This window comes from Chroicocephalus ridibundus, chromosome 2 (assembly GCF_963924245.1).
Source record: "Chroicocephalus ridibundus chromosome 2, bChrRid1.1, whole genome shotgun sequence".
Classification (NCBI taxonomy): Eukaryota; Metazoa; Chordata; class Aves; order Charadriiformes; family Laridae; genus Chroicocephalus; species Chroicocephalus ridibundus.
This window is the reverse complement of record NC_086285.1, coordinates 123,291,433-123,311,847: the sequence shown is the minus strand read 5'-3', so window position 1 is coordinate 123,311,847 and position 20,415 is coordinate 123,291,433. Positions and strand designations below refer to the sequence as shown.

At 42.5% G+C, this 20,415-nt stretch overlaps 1 protein-coding gene across 4 annotated transcripts in view; it reads left to right on the top strand.

Moving 5' to 3' along the window:
- Positions 1 to 20,415, top strand: part of LOC134511963 (ethanolaminephosphotransferase 1-like) — a 68,111-nt gene that overhangs the window by 47,142 nt on the left and 554 nt on the right. For 2 of the 4 annotated variants that reach the window (XM_063326828.1, XM_063326829.1), the window contains exons 8-11: positions 8,685 to 8,733; positions 11,248 to 11,428; positions 15,257 to 15,439; positions 16,584 to 19,499. In XM_063326828.1, the coding sequence (XP_063182898.1) occupies positions 8,685 to 8,733; positions 11,248 to 11,428; positions 15,257 to 15,439; positions 16,584 to 16,649 (479 nt within the window). In that variant the 3' untranslated portion in view covers positions 16,650 to 19,499. Of the gene's footprint in view, positions 1 to 8,684; positions 8,734 to 11,247; positions 11,429 to 15,256; positions 15,440 to 16,583; positions 19,500 to 20,073; positions 20,204 to 20,415 lie in introns of those variants that run through there. The other 2 variants (XR_010070013.1, XR_010070014.1) reach the window with 2 other exon arrangements.

Below are 20,415 nucleotides of genomic sequence, written 5' to 3'. Positions count from 1 at the left end.
TTAAGGTGGTTATCATTGGATAAACTGTGTGCAGTGAATATGGATAAATAACATTTTTAGAAGCTTGCAGTAAATTGCAGGACCCCACTGTGACTGCAGAAGTATCGGTCTAACCTACTTCAAGGGCTGAGCAGCTGGGAAGATTAAGTTATTTTCTCCCTTAGAGAGGCTGCAGCAAGTGTCTTGCTCAGGCGGATCCATTTGTACCAGAGAACCCACTCTCTGGTGTGCTCAGTTAAATGCCTTTGTGGCTAGTTAAAAAACAAAGGGATGTAGTGGGCCTCTGATTCATTTTACGAGTTAGTTTCCCAGGACCCCGAGAGGAGCCATTAAGCCGTAACTGGCTGTCCTTAACCATCTGATGTCATTTAGTAGTCACTAGTGGTCCTTCTAACAATGAACCTGTAGCTGCTCCATCAATATTTGGCAGAGGTTTTGCAAGTCATTTCGTGTTCTTACTATTCTGTACGCAACAGGAGTTCAGCTGCGGAGCCGTCACTTCTCTGAGAACAGCTGGGCTTCAGCTAGTACCTTCCGTAGTGGGAAGAAGTCCAAATGAGATGCACAAGGGTGGAGTTTTTTCAGATGTCTTTTCTGGAGTTTCTGTGGGGGGTAAAAAAAAAAAAAGCCCACGGATAACCTAAGGATGAACTCTGCAAAAGCACTTCCTCAGAGGAAGCTGTGGTATCAACCAGGTGACACTCACTCACTGAAAATAATGGAATTTTTATCAGGTGCCAGAACACACAAAGATATACATAAAAGTGCAGCAGTACCAACGTTTAGATTAGATGTTTTACAAAAAGCGCCCAAGAGAGAGCTTTACATACGTCCCTGGGAACCGCCTAGCACACTGTGAACACCTGTAGGAGGGCCAAGTCTTGGGCTGCTGAACAGTGACCTCGGAGGACTCCCCTGTGAAGGAGAGAAACTTTTGCCTAGTATTTTATGGGAATTTTTCAGCCAGGCAGTGAACAGAAACCCATAATTTTCACAGGCAGTGAATGCAATTCCATCCTGCAGCTCCAAAACACACACCTAGCAGAACACCAAACAAAGGAAAGCGGCCACTCTCCTGTTTCCAGAGTGTATTGTCCTGGCTTCTAGACAGAAATGCCTTTTCTCTCCTCAGATGAAAGTAGCCAGACCTTTCTAAAATTATGTGCCTGTGTGCTCAGATGGAACTAATTACCTGTGCTCTCAGCAAGGCTCCTGTGAGTGACACTCCAAAAGCTCTCTTGGGATTTAACCACAATTGTCCCATAGCATTATCTGGCTAACTAGGGTCCCTTCAAAGGGCAGCACTGGGCTGAGAGCTATCATTTATTTTTGCCCCTCTAGGGTATCCTGAATGTCTAGCGTTCCCTGACACTGTGCTATCAGGTTGAGAACAATATAAAATATTTACAATAAGCATTTTAAAACAGTCACTTCCCCACATAAAGTCTAGCACCACGAATGATGCTATAGACTTCATGAGAAGCTTTTCACTGACAGGTAAACATTGGTAATTCAGGGAGCAGCATTACTAATTGATGATGGTTTCTGTCTCACATTGCAATTAAATGACCTGTAATAGGTGCATGTTCTGAATGAAACATTTCCTATTCTTGGGACATTCATACTTGCTCTTTCTGAGATGGATTTTGTAATGTCAAATAAAATTTGAATTTAGGCTTCAGTCTTCTCTTCACTGGAGACATTTATATGTCTGATTTCCTCCACCTGACTGTTCATTTCCATGAAACTTAAAAGGAAATTTCGTTTGGTCTATTTGTTCAGAATTGACCAGAGTGCTCAGAAGTTATGGTGGGATCCACAAAACCAGGCAAAGTGTTATCACATCAGCTTCATTCCTTAGGAAGCCAGGTTAGAAAAATGATTCCTGGATGCACAGAAAGATTCCTGCTCCTCCTTGGTTTTAATTGCAACCACAGGAACAGGCTTTGTGGTTAAAGGACCACTAAAGGATGGAGGGGATATGTTATACTTCATCAGTGTGTGGCACATGGGTCAGACAGTTCTGTAATCCAGACGTGGTGGCACATTTGAGACTACTCTATCTGGTCAACAGTGCCCAGATCTGACTACTGAAGCCTGTAGCAAAGCTGAGACAAATTTACAAAGTACAGGTTTGAACATGAAATGTGAACGGAGCACTAACATCTGTCAGAGATCTGAAACTTGAACTTCTTTTTCAAGGTGAGGCCAAAGCATTCAGAATTTTTTCCTATGATGTGTATTGGACTGGGCTCTGTGCTGACTTTTGCAGAGTGTGTGTTCCTTGAGGTTCGCTCCTCTGAGTACTAAAGTATATAAAACAGGGAATAAATACATAAATGAAAACATAATTGCAGGAAAAAACTAATGATGAGACCAAGCAGCAACATTTGAAACATGCCAAGTATTTGAATTCTGTCATAGTGGGAAAGCACAGTTAGCCATCTAAAACGCTGCCTTGTCCTTAAACTGTGTCCTGTATCCTATGTATTAAAGGAGAACACAGAAGTCCATACAGTGGGTAATTATACAACAGGTTTCCCTTTTTTCAGTGTCACAAAATGTTCAGAAGGCCCTGGCCAAACAGCCATGGTCTGACACTCACATTTCTTTGGTTAGGAATGGATTATTTTTTTTGTCCCTAGAAATATACCCATAATTTTATTTGTTTGAATATCTCTGGAAGTCCTTAAGGCTAATCCTTAGCAGAACATTTATCTCCTATAGATCCATTCAGCATATCTGCATCCCAGCAGGCAGGCAGCTTTCTTTTGGCTGGAGCAATCTGAACGTGGTCCTCAACCCCTGCTCCAGGGAGCTGCTGCTGGCCTTGGAAAGTCCTGGAAAACTTGTGATCCTGTGAGCCTCCACAGACTCCACCTCAGGGGGGTTTTACAGCAAAGCAAAGCAACAATCACAAAGTCAACTCAAATGCATTTCTGACAGTGGAAGGAGTTTTTCCTTTTCTTTATTTGCATATATTACTTATAAACTGTTTCTGCCTCACAAGCATAAGTCATTCTGTAGTGCTTTCCTATAGTTCCCCTTGCAAAGTGGCTGATGATTCTGCCTTACTGATGGACAGTTGAATGATGAGATGTTAAGCGATATGTTTTCAAAACGTTATCGCTCCGACAGGCCCTGACTAGCTTTGTTTGAAAAGGGTGGTTAACACACGTTGGCTTCTACGTGTCTGTCACCAATTTAACATTTATTAAAGCATTGTTGTGACAGATTGTACGAGACTTTGTTGAAGTAAAGGGTGTGAAATACTCACCTGTCACTCGAGATATATACATATGTATAAGAAGCAGCTGAGTTCATGGTTGGAGTAACTCGTCTGAACCAGTCAGAACGATAACCCAAAAAAACAGAGCTTTGAAGGCCAGAGGCAGAGCAGTGTCACGGGCTGCTAATCACAAGTGGGAGTGGGTTCGGCGATGTTAGCTGTGAGGAGACATTTCGCGGGCAGTGGGAGCCCCAGAAGAAAGTCAAACAAGGCAGCTCACCTGGCGGAGTCCTTCTGGGAGCCAGCCTGGGCTGTTCACATAAAGGCACCATCTCTCTGGTGTTCGATTCTTGCTGTGCCCAGGAAAAGAGAATACTGCGGACATGCTGTGTGAACAGGACTACATCAAAGAAGCATCTACATCCATAAACTAATTTCCCAGTCTATAAAAAAATCCCTCCAAATGCTAATTGTTAGCCTACAGCTCAGTTAAAGAGAGACAAATTAGACATTGAAAATAAGCTATAAAATCAACAAGCATGATAAACGCATCCCTTTACAATCTTTGTACTCAAGAAGAATCTTAAATGCTAAACGTCCAAAACGTACATCAACTTTGTGCATGAAGACAGTGCTCATGTTTACACTGTGCTCTTAATCCCTGTAAGGTCATTTCATACTGTGGAGATCTGTTTGGCTGTATTTTTCATTCGTCCTTAAATTGCTTAATGTATTCAGACTTTACAGGCTCAATTAAGTCTGAAAATTATATTCTAATTTTCTAAGGTTTTATATAATAATAATAAAACGTAATTTTATAGTTAGTGGACAGCTCAATATGCAATTATCTGTTTACACAGCCAACTAAAAGAGTTGTCTTCTCAAGACATGCCTGAGAAAATCACACTGCTCCATAAAAAGCTGCTGTTCCAGTTACAAGTGCTTCTAAATGCTCACCTTTTGATGAAGCTTGCTTTCAGGCACTGAGCAGTGTGCTAAACATTCACCGTGTTAAGATATTTCCATGTGTCTAGCTGCTCTAAATGTGGAGTAAATTTGGGAAAAAAACATGGGAAAAGTATTTAAAGCTTTTTTTCCAAGCTAATATTGAGGCCTAAATATTTTTAATCTTTTTTTTTTTTTTTTTTTTGTCTAAATAATGAACTATTAACCTAGAAACAGAAAGGCCAGGCAGTATACTGAAGTGGGCCATGTGGAGGTGTGGGCAACTGAAGGATGAGAGGAGGGTGATCATTTATAGGCTGAAATGCAACTGCAACTGCCTGCTGTTAAAGAGTTGGTTTTTACTGAGCTCACCTTCTGCACTACGCCCAGGAGGAGCTCTGCTCTGCACACCCTCCCTCACTGCCTCCCAAATGGGAGGATGTTTCACTGCTCCTGGGGACTCTTCTGTGGGGGGAGCGCCGAGGGACGGAAGGATCGTTATTTTCTTGATGAAATTCCCACAGTTTCCAGTGCAGTGTTCACCTAAAATTACATCCCTGTACTGCATGGTCTTATTTTTTAACTTTTAACTATCAGGAAGAGCCTATTCTTAACAAATAATATTTCAATGCTTTTCTTAGGACAGTTCACTTGTCGGGACCTTACCAACAAACATGATTTACGATAGCAAAGGTGGGGAGAATAGATAAACAGCCAAGATAAACATTGTCCTTCCTTTGAAGCAGTATAATTTGTTTAAAAAATGGTGGTTCAGGTGTCTTGGCTACCTGCTTGGAGTTCCTACTTTATTTAGTGGAGTTTACAGCCTGTGAGGTTTGGTGCATTCAGGAACCTGGCTACCTGCAATAGGCTTTTTAGCTTTGTCTGAGCGCCAGCGTGGGGCTCTTCTGTTGGTTACTGAAATAGCGTTTTCCAGAACTGAGTGTAGCATCAGCAGTTCGTTCCTGGCTGTACCCTCTCTTTCTCTACAACAAGCAAGTCTGCATTTTGCAGAAATGCCTACATGAACTCGGGTGCAGCAGCCACACTGAGTACCTGCAGTTTGTCACAGAATAAGCATAACCTGTCTGTCTGCAGGTCTTCAGTAGTCTTTTAGGGCACAGATTACGATGCCCTCCTGTAAATAAACCTAAATACATTACTGTTAGTTTAGACTAACACAGGGATCGAATGGACCGTGGTATCCCCCACTTGCTAGCACTTTTTTTTTTTTTTTTTAAATTCACCCAGCAGTATCACACAAGTAACATCTCAGAGTTTTGGAACTGACTTTGAAAGCACCAAAGGAAATGTAAAGCTGACACTAGAATTGATGGGAATTATCTTTTTGATCCGTTTTACAGACATGTATATATAAAAATCTATATGTATGTGTGTGTATGTATCTGTGTGTTTATGTATGTATATATATTTGGAAAACAATATATAGCTTTATTTCTGACGTGTCTCTAATCCTGGATTCGTGAATGCATTAGTTTTTGTTTGCTTGTTTGTTTTTTAATATGGCCAAAATAATTCCTGATAAAGAAAGAGCTTTGCAAGTGCTTATTTCTCTGAAAAGGCAGTCAAGATAGTGCAAGGCAGAGGACTGACCATAGGATTGTACCTAAATCCGAGGATTTGGGCTTGATACCTTCAGCCTAGCTTGACATTCCCTGTGAGTATCTGTGCCACCCATCTGTGCTTTAGTATTTCTGCCTTTAATACAGGCCTGTGTTCTTACAGTTGGGTCTCAGAATTTAAATCAGCTGGAAAACGGGGGAAAATATTAACGGAGAAAATAAAAAAAATACTGGAGCAGCAGTAATACTTCTAAAAGACTCTTGACGAGCTCTGTTTTCTGCAGTGTGTTAAAAACGTCTAGTACACTAAACTTTGGTTTTTTGTTGTTAATGATTTTAAAATAAAATCCGTGCTTTTAGGGCATTAAAAAAAAAAGGAAAAGCTCCATCATCATCACTTGGGCAGTGCCTGGGTGGCTGAGCGCCAGAGAGGCAGCAGTGGCTTTGCTTTCCAGGCTGCACCTTTTGTTCCCCAGAGCAGCAGGGAATGGCAGCAATGCGGAAGCAGCAGTTTAGCTCCTGGGCACAAAGGGATCCTTAATGCCAATTAAAAAGCAGACTTAATGAGTACCAAAAGCAGTCGTCGTCCCCCCCCCGCCCCCCCAAGCCACACCTCCTTAGCTAAAAAGAGATGGGAAAGCAACATGTAGTAGGAAATGATGGAATTTTGAAAATCCCATAAGAAATGGGGGAACACCCTTTGCCTTCCCTACCGCATCCTCAGCTCTTGCTCTGCTAAAGCTGTATAAAAAGCTGGATAACAATACAGAGGAGTCACTGGTGTAACTGCCCCATTCGTAAAGTGGCTTTTAGCTAGCTGGGGGATTGTTTGTGGTCAGTGTGTTATTTCTAACTAAAATGGCACTTCATAAAAATAACAAATTGTTGGCAACCATTGCTCTTTGAATTCTATTTCTAGTTCTAGTCTCTATTTCTGTTCCTCTCGGTTGCTTTTCTCCTAACAAATCAAACTTCAGGATTGCAGCAGGAAATTTAGATTTAACCTCAAGAGTCAATGTTTTGTCTCATGTCTGCTCTAATGTGATACAGATGTTGGAACTGCTGTACGTAACTCAAGATTTTATTGAACTAGCCCTCCCTGCCTAATAGAAAACATAGCTAACCGGAGTGCACATTAAACACAGATCATTCTGAAGGCACTAAGCTTGCGAATTTTCGAAATATATTTACAGAATACTTGGGCTATTACTTCAATTGCATATCCTTCAGCTGTTTGATACAGAGATTCTGCTGTGGTAAAGAAGCAAAGTCCTAGATCTTATTTGCTTTAGAAAGCAAAACCAAGGAGTAAACACATAAAAACGCAATACCTGAAATTATTTACAAGCTGGATATTCTCCGCCCCACCCCCACCCCCCCCCACCCCCGTCCTTTGTTTCTTTGTTTTCTCCTCTTTATCTTTAAAAGATAATCAGAAAGACTGGAGAAATAGCTTATCCATTGCATCCCTTTTTACCTCTGTTTTCCGACAATCCTGATCTCCACTATTCCTGCTTTTTTAGTTTTTCTTCTCTTGAGCTGCCACTCTGGCCAGAGTGTGCTAAACACTTGGGTATGTCTTTGATGAGGACTGAACCATAAACACTAAAATTTCTTGAGAGTCTGCTATGCCACATTAGTCCCAGTACAAAGTCATCTGAAATCAGTTCTTTCCTCTGTTCATTCTTATTTTTCCTTATTTCTAATAATGAGATTAAAGTTTGCCACTTTTCTGTGCAAACAGTACACTGTGCTTCTTAAATGAGATTTATTTTTTTTTAGGGTAAAAACAGAAGGTTTACAACATCAAAGTGCTTTTTCTTGCCCATAACAAGATAGGAATTATGTATTAATTTAGTGCACCAAAACTAATCCTTATTCCTTATAATATAAAAGCTGGGTGGAAATATGGTACGCAGAGCAATCTCCAAGCAGCAAACAGACCAGGGAAAAGCCCTCGATACACAGAAAGCGGGGGAAAAAAACCAAACCAAAACCAAAGAGCCGTGCAGGGAAACACATGGGAAATGGGTGTCCCGTTAAAAAAAGATTATAAGTATTTTCACCAGTTAGACTGACTAATACTGTTGCTTTTTTTTTTAAACCTTGAAATTGCACTTCTTGCTGGAAGTCCTCTTTGACCCTTGGGTGGACCAACATATTTGGGATGTGGGTGTTGGACGGGGTACAATGGGGTCTTCAGGCAGCTCCAGAGCTTTTATCTGCTGTGTTGGTTGTACCAGCAGCAATGCAGATGGACACGGCACTAGCAAAGGCAAATTCCTCGTCCTTCATGGGTTAAAGCTAAGCTCCAGAAAGGTCATAGCTGTATTAAAAAAAAACAACAGTAAAACTCCTCACTCCTTCAAATAATGGCCGTAGCACAAAAATTAATTAATTTCAGCTGTTGTATCAGCAAAGCAGATCATTAGCTGGACCTTAGTATATTGAACTATCAGCGTGTTATTTCCCCAGTAATATGGGCAGCACTATTTGAGGTTAATTGTCTTTATATATTCCATTGCAAAGCTTTTGGTGTCAGGCTTGGTTTTTTATCTACATGAACAGAGAGCAGTTCATGCAGAATGGGGCTGTGATCTTTCTTGGGTCCAGCAGAGCAACCCGTATGACAAATAACCGATCCTACCTACTAACTACATACTCCTTTTTTAAAATCCTCCTGGTCTTCTCACTCATTACACAAGAAAGTCTGTATCAGCAACTATTTCTAGCGGCTAACTTTTGGAGAAATAAGGAAGGTTTTATTATTGCCTAAAGCCTCCAAACTCAGTCCGTATCCTGTAATGAGTACGCGAATACTGAGTCGGTTTTAAAATAGCACACCGGCTCTGTTATATGAGAAAACTCTGAGGTCATCAATGTAGCAGGACCATAAATCACTACATATGAATCTTTTTCTCTTCCAGGCTTCAGTTTATTTCTTTCATTTCCACAAACGCTATACAACATTCACAGGTAAGTTAATTAACATTTAATAAGTTCTATCCCCTCCCATTTAATTCTGTATGTTTAACGGTTTCCTCACTTGAGAAATAAATTTAATGCTTGAAGTAGCCTAGCTTCTTTCAGCCAAATGCTGACCTGATTAATGTAATAAAAGGTTTTTCTGGTCAGTTTCGAGACATTTTTTTTTCCCATGTCTATAACTCCTCTCCTTTTCCTTTCACTTGCCATTCTCCAGGCGGGCTCACACTGGTCCTGCATAGCAAATCGACGAAAGCTCTGTAGTTATAAACACTGCATTTTATTTGCAGTCAAATGTGATTTGTAACTTCTACCCGCGCTGGGTAAAATTCTGTAGCTGATCATCCTGTGCTCCATGAAGTACTTTACTGTTCTCCACATCCTTCTGTAAAACTCTCCTCTGTATGAAGTCTGCAGATAATTGCCGTCAGATACAGGCTCGGCAGGTGGCAAGCTGTGATTACATCTAAGAGTTGGCTTGCTATACCTAGGAATTTTATACACGGTTAGTTTATACTCCGATGGCCTATTTTTATTAATGCTGCCTGCCTTCCTCTAGTATTTGCAGGCTCATCTCACTCTTCTGTCACATCAGGTCTCTCAGATCCTAAGTGTCCTGGAGGAGGGACTGTCACTGCCTGTCTTCAGGAATTAGTGGAAATTAAATTAGTATTAACATTTAAATTTTGGAGAGACTATAAGACAGTAACGCATCGCGCCTACACAGCCCTTTTCGTGTTGCAGTACTCAGTGTAGTTAATAAAAGCATGAATAGCCCCGGGTTTGGGGCAGGAAGAGTGGAGAGCTGGGTGGTGTGGGGCAGGAAAGGCTAAGGAATCATAGAATCATAGTATTGTAGAATCATTTAGGTTGGAAAAGACCTTTAAGATCATCGAGCCCAACTGTAAACCTAACACTACCCAGTCCACCACTAAACCATGTCCCTCAGCACCACATCTACAGGCCATCACCTCCTGGGCAGCCTCTTCCAATGCTTGACAACCCTTTTGGTGAAGAATTTTTTCCTAATATCCAATCTAAACCTCCCTGGCACAGCTCGAGGTTATTTCCTATCGCAGGGTAGGCTCATCCTATCACTTGTTGCAAAGAAATGAACATTTCCTCATTATAATTCATGTACTCTGGAAAAGCAGACCCACAGAAAGGCTGGACTTTGGGTCAGGGTGTGGGGAGCAGCAGCAGGAGAGGGCTGGGGACCAGTGGTGCAGGGGACTCTGGTTCGGGGAAGACGGGGAGAAGGAGGACAGCATCTTGGGCATGTCAGTCCCTGCAGTAGCAGCATTTGCCCCGATGAACATTTAGTTTTTGCTTTCTTTCCTCTCATGTCAGGACTTTTGTTTAGTGTTTTCCTTTTCAAGTCATCGCTTGACATAGTTTCTCTCAAGCCTTCCGGTGGATTTATCATTCCTCTGAAGAGAAGAGCACAGTAATTCTAAACATCCAGTCAGGGTTGCTTGAAGGATAGACACAGAAGCTATTTGGTGATGAGGAAATTGAGTTTTCCAATCGTCTCCTCTCTTTCTTCATCCTGATGCCTGTTCTCAGTTGTTATTTTATCAGAACAATATTCTTTTTTGGAATGAGAAAGATATTTATTGGATTTTTGTCTAGCTGTTTCTATAAATACAAATGTTCGGAGATTTAAAACAGGACATTTCCAAGTCCACTTCAAACACAATTCCACTTCAATTGCTCTTCTGAACTATTGGTATGAAGAATGGATTTGGTGATAGTGAACTTTAGTAAATTAAGCCTCCTACTCCTTTTATAACATTTCAATGAGTTTTGCCCAAGTGAGAAGGATGCAAGATAGATGCAAAAGCTCTCAATCTTACAGTTACCTTTTTCCTAGCTGACAGAAAATCCAGTCATTTACTACCTTTGATAGTACTACCTTTAAAAGACAGCGTAAAATAGCCAAGAAAACACAATGCATCATTAATTTTCCTGTGCTCTAATTAGCAAAAAAAGCCTCCCCGTTAGGCTGTACTTTGGCAACGGTGCAGGATTGTCTAGCAGCATCACCTCGAGACCTAAACAACAGCAACGCCTGCCAGCCGTGTGCTTGACTGTCTTGGCACTGAAAACGTGGGCTGTATTGGCGGGAGTAATTTCATGCCTCATGGCAGAAGTTTCATCCTCTAAAAAAAATATATATTTTGAATTCACCGCAAGCCTGCATGCTGTGCATTTGGATAACTACAACAATGGAGGTATTGCAGCTCACTTTGTGTGTAATGATGAGCTGGTGAAGCTGAGCAGGAGCTATGTGAATAAAACTGTGTAATTTTATCCCAGAAACAAATGTTACTTGGGTATCATTACAATTTCTCATAAAAAGTCTGGGTACGTAGCACATTTGCACAGGTAGTTATGTTGTAAGATGAATTCCTGGGCTGTGTTTAGGCTAGAGTTTGAAGTTACAGTGCGGAAATAGAATGGATAAATTTTCTTGCTCCATAAAATGATTGTATTTATTTACAGAGCACATTTAAAGAAAACACTGAAGAATGAATCTTTGTATGAAGGACTCCTACCTCTTGTGTCACCCCTGTTGCTCTTCGTTCTTCTTACAGTCTGGGTGGTTTTATCTCCAAGCAACATATTAGCAAAGCAACCAAGATTGTTTTTGTGGATGGTCGGGGTTGCTTTCTCAAACGTTATTGTAAGTATGCTTGTGGTGGTGGCATTATTTAGAGATAGCTTTGTGTTTTTATGTGAATAAACAGAAGGGAACAGAAACTGTAGTTAAACCTTAGCAGAATCACACCGCCCTTCTACCTCTGTGTTACCCTCTCATGTATAAAAATACACCGCAGCAGTTGTCTGGACACTAACAGTACCACAATACCCGCTCTACCACAGCACAACATTTTTATAGTTTTTTTTTTTTTCTGGGTAGTTTATGAGTAGCCCTGGGGAGATCTTGCTTCCAGAAAAATAGCAGATGTTCCCCAACACATAGGCAGGACTGAGGACTTGTCTAAAATAAAAGAAAGCTCAACACAAGCATCGATTTGCCAGCAAGAGTAGGGAGGTTGTAGCCTTTGCCTGCCGTTATGTCCATTAGCGCAGTACGTGCATTCCCGTATCCTACAGCTCAGATGATTCACAGTTTTCCCGTCCCTGTTTGGAATAAGCGTTTTTTAGGGAAAGACATAAAGAGGAGCAGGGGCCTTGCAATGGCTCTCTGACCACAGGTTAGTTTCCCCAAAACCACATCATTGTGGCGAATTTCCCCCTTTTAATGCTCGTGAGGCAACATAAACCTCGGTGAGGCAATAATAAGGGCAGCCAGAGAGTAGTGCTGAGCACTGCAGTTAACCCAGGGTCGTCTTCTCTGGAGGAGGCCCTTTGCTTCTTTTTGCCAGGAGACAGCAGGGGAACTGCAGCCAAGTAGAAAGGTCTTCTTCTAGTTAATGCTAAAATACCCTAAAGGATAGCAACTAGTGTCATTTTTGGAAGATAGCCTCCAACACCATCTCAAATTGTGTCACTGAGCAACCCTACATCCAATTGAAAAAGTGAAAGCCTTGAAGTGCCTTGCATTATGAGAGAGAAATTTGGATTCAGGAATGGAAAAGGAATCGTAATTGTGATGCTTGTTAGATGTATCCTGTATGTTCCCTATATCCCTGTATTCCCCTGTATCCCTAAATGCACGTTACTGAGGGTCACAAATCAAACAGTTCCATTGTAAGGACTTAATCTCAAAAGCTAGGTTATTTTCAGATGTATAATTTTTGTTGTATGCATTTTTCATTATCATCTAATCTACCTTTTTTTCTTAAGAGAACAGTGTAGATTCCTAAATGAGAAATACAATTATTTCATAACTGTGGAGAAAGTTCTTTCAGAGTTTGTCAGGCAGCAGGTTTCGCACATAGGTCTTAACCAACTGAGAGCAATTGTGGCAGGATGCTTGCAGAAGAAAAATAGTGTGGCAAACTAGAAGTTTCTTTCTAGACTGCAGTTTGTTAGAGATTGAGTGCAATGTACATTCTTCAGGCCTTGTTCGTTCTTTTACCAAAACACCTACTGCAGTGTTAGAGGCTCACGTGAATTAATAATGTATGCACATTACTTGAAATTTTTAACATTTTAAAAGCAAGCATTAAAAATGTATGGGTGTTAGTTGGAATTTATAACATTTTAAAAGTGAAAAACAAGCTTGTATTTCTCTTCACCTCCCTTCACCTTAACGCACGCCCGTTTCCTCCAGCATCAGGGTAAGGCTTGTCATGGCAATGCTTTTCCTCTCCATGATAGCCTGACACGCTGTGCGTCCATTATCTGTTCTGTAAACCACAAACTTCAGCCCAGGTTTCTCTGCCTGCCAGTATCTTGAACTTCTCATGCCTTTGACAACACATTTAGTTGCCCAGCAGATCCCTCGGGCTGGCCGCCTGGTCTCAGACCTGGCCTCGTAGCCGTGCAATGCTAGGACAAGTAGGGAGGGCAACGGCTTCCTGGGATCAGGCAGAAAGACAGGCCATTTCCAGTATTTTTGGCTAAACTAAGGAAAAAAGGCCCCTGAGATCTAAAAGAGGAAAGCTGCTTTTGAGAGGAAGACTTCTTTCCTCAGTCCACATGGCCTGCAGCAGGACTGCTTATGGGTTCACCACCCATCTTGCTGAGAAGCTCAGACCTTGCTTTCCCATTTGCTCATAGGGCAACTCTCAGAAATATCCAGGTCTGAGCAAATCACCACGGAGCACAGCCATCACAGCTCCCACTTAGGAAGCCCTCAGAGGCATGTTTTTGAGTGGAGGGTCCAGGTCTGGCAGGGGGGACTTTCAGCCATCTCCGTCAGTGGGATCGCAGTGTCTGACGTGGTGGCCAGCTGAGGAACAGGGGCAGCTCAAACTCAGGAGATGCTTCATGAGCAACCTCCCAGGGGAGATCATAAAAGAGAAGACACCAGAGACCTGCCCTGGGGTACAAACCACAGCTGCTGGAGGTTTAAATTCAGGATGGCCAGAGTAGCGTTGCAAGGTGTAGGCAAGGGGGATGGAAAAGCACAGGGCATAATCCCTTTTCTTTCCAGTCTGCCTCTCCAGGCTCCAGCGCTTTCATCTCCTAATGCTGGTTTTGCCTCACTTGTAGTGTGAGTGCTTCAGGACGGGGGGGAATAAGGGATGGCGGGAGGTGCGCAGAGCGTAGCCTGTTTTGCAGTCCTGGGATACACCAAAGGTGAATTGTTCCAAATATTAATAAGCAGTCTTTATGAAAAATCAAGCACCGTACTTAACATGGTGTAATAACGGTTTAGAACAACGTGAAAGCCAACCTCTGGACAGGTGCAATTATTCAGCCAGAAAAATCGTAGCATATAGATTGCTTTAGCAATTTCTGATACCCTCTGGGATGATTCCCAACGGACTCATAAAACTAGTTATTCAAAAAAATCATAATCAATACTGATAAGGCATCGTAAGCAAAAATATTTACATTAGGTACAAATGCTTACTTCTTGCATTATTAAAAGTTAATTATTTTTTCATGGTTTATTTTTGCATTTTTCCAGCTTTCACAGCGCAGACAGTAAAGCCAGTGTTTTTCCCCTATGGTCAGACTCCTACTGCGGCTGTCATAGGATTTCAGGCACTGCGCAGGGAATGAGTTTTTCATTCTTCTACTGTTCTCAGGATACATAAAATCTATTTTTAACGACATTTAAATTTTGATAGAAACGTAAATCAAAAAACTGTTTCAGCTGTGCTTTTTTACAAAAGAGAATAGTGTATATGAGACACGTATCTTAAGGAGTATAAACCAGGTAAAACACTTAGGCATGCTTAACTGGTTTTAAAAATCTGAACTTCAACTCATTATGTTTCAAGAACTTAGTAAAATTAAGCTAATTGCTTTCAGTTAAACAATGCAGCATATATTCATTTTTTCTGCCATTCTGAGTGGGATCCCTTTCCCTGGGCCCCCAGCTACATCTCCAGGGAGTCCGCTGCCATAATCGAGCCAAGAAAATGGTGGTGTAGTATATGAAGGAGTGCTAGAAAAGAAAAACAGGATTTAAAAGTGGCGTATGGTATCTTCCCTCCCTTCTGTACAATGAACCAGAATGTATTTCTGTCACGCCATGTGATTAAAATACCAGTACGCTCTCCCAGCGATTAAGTGGTGGCACGTTTGATTTGGGATCACAACTGTACGAGCCGGCGTGAAAGCACGAGGCGTCAAACAAACTCCCCTTTCGTGAAGATGTACTTCGGCTCGTAAAGCGGTGTCAAAACACCGTCTCCGGAAAAGAAGTGTGTAATTTAAATTACTTGTAATAAAGTCCTTTAAGACTCACAGGCAATAAGGCAGGAAGGTGTAGCGATAGCAGCCTTCTCACCAGAAACCAGCCTCATTTCGAACGCCAGCCTTGTTTTCCCCTCACCGAAAGCAACCCGTGGAGAAAATGCACGCACTTTTGCCAAGAGCCCCCGGGCTGACCCAGCGCCTCTCACCCGGTGCCTTTTTGCTCCCACAGTGCAAGGTGATCATCTGCCAGATGAGCAGCACCCGGCCGGAGCGTTTCCACTGGTTCCTCTTCCCGCTGGCGCTGGTGGTCTACGCAGCCATCTCCGGGCTGCTGGGCTGGACGGAGGAAGCGGTGCTCGCCGTCCTCACCGCCCTGGTCACAGCCGCCCATGTGCACTTCGGGGTCTGCGTGGTGAGCGGGAGCCTCTGAAAAGGACACGGGGGACGGGGAGGAGGATGGGCTCTGGGAATGGTTTCTACACCCTCTAGTCGGGGCAGTGTCTGGGAGTCTGAACGTTCAGTTATGGTGGGGTTTTTTTCTGTGTATTGTTTTATTTAGTCTAATTTTTGTTTTTAAAAAAAGCTTACTGCAGTCAGAGCCTTTTTGCACGTGCAGCAACTTCAGTGACTTGAATGATTCCAGTGCAGCCAGCTGTTATCAGCTTTAAACCCATCACAATCAGATGTTTTTATGTAGCAGTCAATCCACGTGGCATGAATTCTTCCACCATTTTTCCTTTTCTTCTTCCTGAGGTTACATGACTAAAAAAAAATTGGAAGGTAAAATGAATAGAATTCATAAAATAAGGTTAACTTTGCTTTGAATCTGCAAGCAAAATAGCTGTCCCGGTTTCTAATCTTGTCTTGTCCCTCTATTAGTGTTTCTCAAGCTGGAGATGTGAATGGTTTTCCAGTTCATTCAGTTTTACCAGCACATTTTTGTGTCTGCTAGATATCAGTTTTGTCATCTGTTGTCATCTGAATTACAGCTTAAATTCATTTTTTCTCAGTTAATCCCCTCTTTTCTAAAGAGCATTGTCAAGTAATCCTCAGGAAAGTGTTTTAATGGGGATTTGCGTTCAGATAAAACACCTTGTTTGGCAAATAGCTCATTTCACAGGGAGATGGCCAGCATGCTTTTATTTAAGATACACCGTTGGGATGTAAGGATGTTTCTTCCTGCCTTTGAAAGAAGGAGTCTTTTTGCCAGCAGACACTGGCGTTGTAGTAGATTTTACCCCAGCACCGATATGGACTAGTCATTAGAGGTCAGAATGGCGATCCCTGGTCAAAATTAATTATTGACTGAGCGGGCCCAGCTCCATCAGAGTTTATGTCATCTCTGAGTCTGGTCTATAGCGACTTGACTTCCCATCAGTGTGCTGCAAGACCACAGCTGTCTTGCTTGAGTACTCGTAGGTGCCCATGTCCTTGTAGGTCCCCAAGTACATAAGGACTCTGGTGGGGTCCTCCCCCCTCTGACCAGGAGAAGAGAGACAGTGAATTGTGAAACATGTGCACAAAACTGGTTGCTAATCTCCGTGATTTCTCTTTAGGGGAGGCAGCTGAGCGAGCACTTGAACATTTACATCTTTTCCCTGAAGAAACGTGTCCAGGAGTGAACACCCGCCCTGTGATCAGACTGTAACACTTGACGTGGAGATTCGCAACTCTTCTGATGTGATAAATAGTTGGAATGAATCTGATTAAAATAACCAAAGAATAGAATAGTGCAGATACCCGAACCACTACGACAATGAGCTATGCAGCAAGATGCTTCATCTCAGACGAAGATTACCGTCAGCAGAGAAGTGTTTACCCAGTTGTTCTGCTGCTAATATTTATTCTCTTCATTAGTGCTGTGTTTCTACCCTTTCTGAAGCTTTTGTCTTCCTCCTCCTTGCCACTGTGTCCAAAGTCCTGGATAAATCCATGCCGGGTTACGTGAGATCCTTGATGTTTTATAACCAGGACTGGTTTTGCCCAGCCTAGTCACCAGTGGGACCCCGGCAATGCAAGCCCTCCCTGTGTATCCTTCCCCCTCAGACATCTGTGCCTGCTTCATTTTCCATATTTATTTTCTGACAACTCATTTCTTCCATACAACCTCCTGAAGGGCTTACGCACATTCGGTCTTTTCCTCACCTCAAATGAATGCGTGAAGGAAAGAGAATGAGCTCAGAAAGCTATGGGCACAGCAAAGTGTTTTTGAAACCTACGACTATTTTTTCGCCTGCCCCAGCACTGAGATGAGTCTCAGCTGACCTGTATCTGTCAGAAATGCAGGCTCCATACAGCAGCAACTGGCCTTTACGCTTATTTTCTAGGCAGTAACAAGCGCATTGTTGATATTTCAGTAGCAACAAGCAATACACCCGACGTAGGTAACCAGCTGAGAATAGATTTGGCCAACAAACCTTTGAGGATTCTCGTATTTCACTGCAAAACTAGTCAAACCTCATCTATGACCGCAAAATGCTAAGCAAATCATTATTTTCCTGTGTGCTTGAATCAAATTCCTGTGGTTTTAGACAATGACCAAAAAAAGGAAAAGAATTGAGACAAGAAAAGCTTTTTTTAGACATTACACGTTTGCATGCAGATGTAAACTGCTCACTTCATCTATAATACATGTAGGTTTTCTGTGTGCCTTGGAGGAAGGAGTAAGAATTTGAGTTTCATCTCTTTTCATACGCTGCCCTAGCCAGAGGGACTTTGTGGCCTTGAAGCACTAATGAAACAATCTGTCCCTTTTCCCCAAGGTAAGCTTCATATTACGGTTCTTGCGCAGAGGGATGTGATTGACTGACTGGCGTGTTTATTAACTAGTTAACTATCTATCTCACTTGCCAGATGCAGGGCAGAAGCGTAGCTGTCGAGCTGCTGAGCCCTAAGTACACCTTTTCCCTTAGACCAGTTCTCCAGCTTTATCACTGGTCTGATCATTTTTTCCCCAGTTAATATACCCTTACATCAGTAGCTCCTATTAATATTTTCAGCTGAGCATCGACTAGCCATATCTCATCGTGAACAGCTTCAATTTAAGTCCGTGCATCCTATTACAGTAGTTGACCTACCACAACGTCAGCGGGGCAGATTGCCCCCCGGCAGCCCTTACTGTAGGGACCGGGGACAAGCCTGCACATCAGCTTCCCCCCTTCACGAAGCAGAAATACCACGCCGACTTGTAAAGTATCTTATAGTTTGAAAGGACGCGTGTTCCCCTTACCCGACAAGCACGCTGAGGGTTCCCACCCCCAAAACGAACATCATCCTACAGTCGCGGTTCAAGCAGCTTAAGGCTCCAGTTAGGCAGAGGACACGGGTCAGCCTGTTGATGCTGGGTTGGAGATTTTGGTGAGCACCCTGTAGGGAAGGGAGTCTCCCGCACCCTCCAGCATCGCTGTGGTCCAGCTCCAGGGATGACAGGAGTCTTCCAGGCTTCCTCCCTGGTGGCAGGGTGGTTGCGCCCCTGCCCTGCATGATGTCCAGGGAGCGTGGGGGGTCCGCAGAGGTGCTCCCTAACCGCCCAAGGACTCTCTTAGAGTAAGGCTGATGGCTGTTCATTTAATGAGGGATGCTAAAAAAGGCAGTCCTGACTGCGCGTGAAGGGGAACGCTGAGTTCGATGTAGGCACGCACCCAGCAATCTCACTGTTCGATGAAGTTAAATATTACATCCCGTACCAGATACACCGCCACAGAAGTCTCACCTATTTCAACAGTTTATATTTAACCCGCCCATCAAAAGTATCTGGAGGAAGTCCCAATGAGAAAAGAATTCGAATAAAATGGATTGAAGGTGGTTGTGCTGGAGGAACTCTGGACAGGCTTCCCTTTTCCCTCTGTCTTGCAATTATTTATGATAGCTGGAAATAAGAGGCACAGAAGCAGCACGATTTGATGCACTGTAATGGAGTATTTTGAAATATTTCATTAAATGAAATTATAAAACTTGAACTGCTATAATCTGCCTGCACTTCTACCTTTCTAAAGAGAAATACAGTATCACTTTTAAGGGAAATTAAGCTCCGGCCAGTTTTTTCACATACTATGTGAAGACATAACAAATAACTTACTTTCTCCTTTTTAAAGCAACTTGTCCATACAATCTCTATAAAGACAAGTATAAAAACAGATCATGTATTGCACAGTGTATATATTGAATTGTTAGCCATCTTAGATGGCAACTGGTTCAAGGAATGGGAATAAAAGTGCTTTGTTCATAGGGTGGTATGATCACAGATTTATTTTTTGAAGTCAGATAGTGGTATGAAAATGACCTAACAGTTAACAACAATTTTATATTTTTTTTTTTGTCACAACATTGTGGCAGAAAAGCTTTCAACTATTTGAACGGGAAAATACATTACTACTTTATGCTGTCAAGCATTCGCAGTAGCCCAAAGATATGTCTCCCTCCTAAGTCTTGTGAAAAAGCAACTAAACTAGCGTTGCTCTCCCAGGCTTGAGTGCCTGGGTTGGAAACAGGCTCCTCTGGTCCCTGCTTCATCCTCCTCCCTTCTACCAGAAGCCTTCCCTAAGTGGGGCTGGGCAGTGGTTCAGCCTCAGCCCCGGGGATACCTGGAGGCAGCAGCTGGGCTTGTGCTGGCCTCTCGGTGGCACACAGCCAGGGAGCTCCGACCCACGGCAGAGGGAAGCCCTCACCCACAGCTCAAAGCCCTGGAGACTGAGCAGCAACTACTGTGGCAGCATCGCTCATGCTGCAAGAGACCAGAGCTGTGAGAATTACAATGAAGTTTTCCCCCCTTTTCTTCCAAAAACCTAGTATTTTAATCTAAAATTTGGTGACTTCTAGGTACTGTGCTGAAGATTCATCCCTGAATACTCGGCCATTGCAAGAAAAGGCCGCTAGGAGCTTCAGTACGCTCTTCACCTCCTGGCTGCTGCGAGGTTCGCTCTTGCTGTATCAGAACGGAGATACAACAGGCGATTTAGTACTCTGAAATCAGAAAGCATTTACCATAGAGAAGAAGGATCTGTTTATGGGCACATACATAACATGCGTTTGCCTTTTGATTTGTAGGAGGCGATACAGTTGCTGAGCTCTGGGGGAAACCGGTACTCTCTACTCACACAGAATAAGTGAAATTTTTCTAAAGCAGCTGCCTTTTTCTTCCTGCTCCCACATGCAATCACTGATGAAACAAAAATAGGTATTTAAAGCAGAAAAGTATTATTTTAGAATGTTTTGAATAGTCTCTAGAGCTAGACAGATTTTAACATATATTTTTTTATTAAATATGTAAAAAGATAAACGCAAGTCAAGTTATTCACATATTCAGACAAAAATCTACTCTACCATGCGACAATTTGTGGATAATGTAAAATGACTGATACATCTGAATAAGACTTTTTGTATCTATTA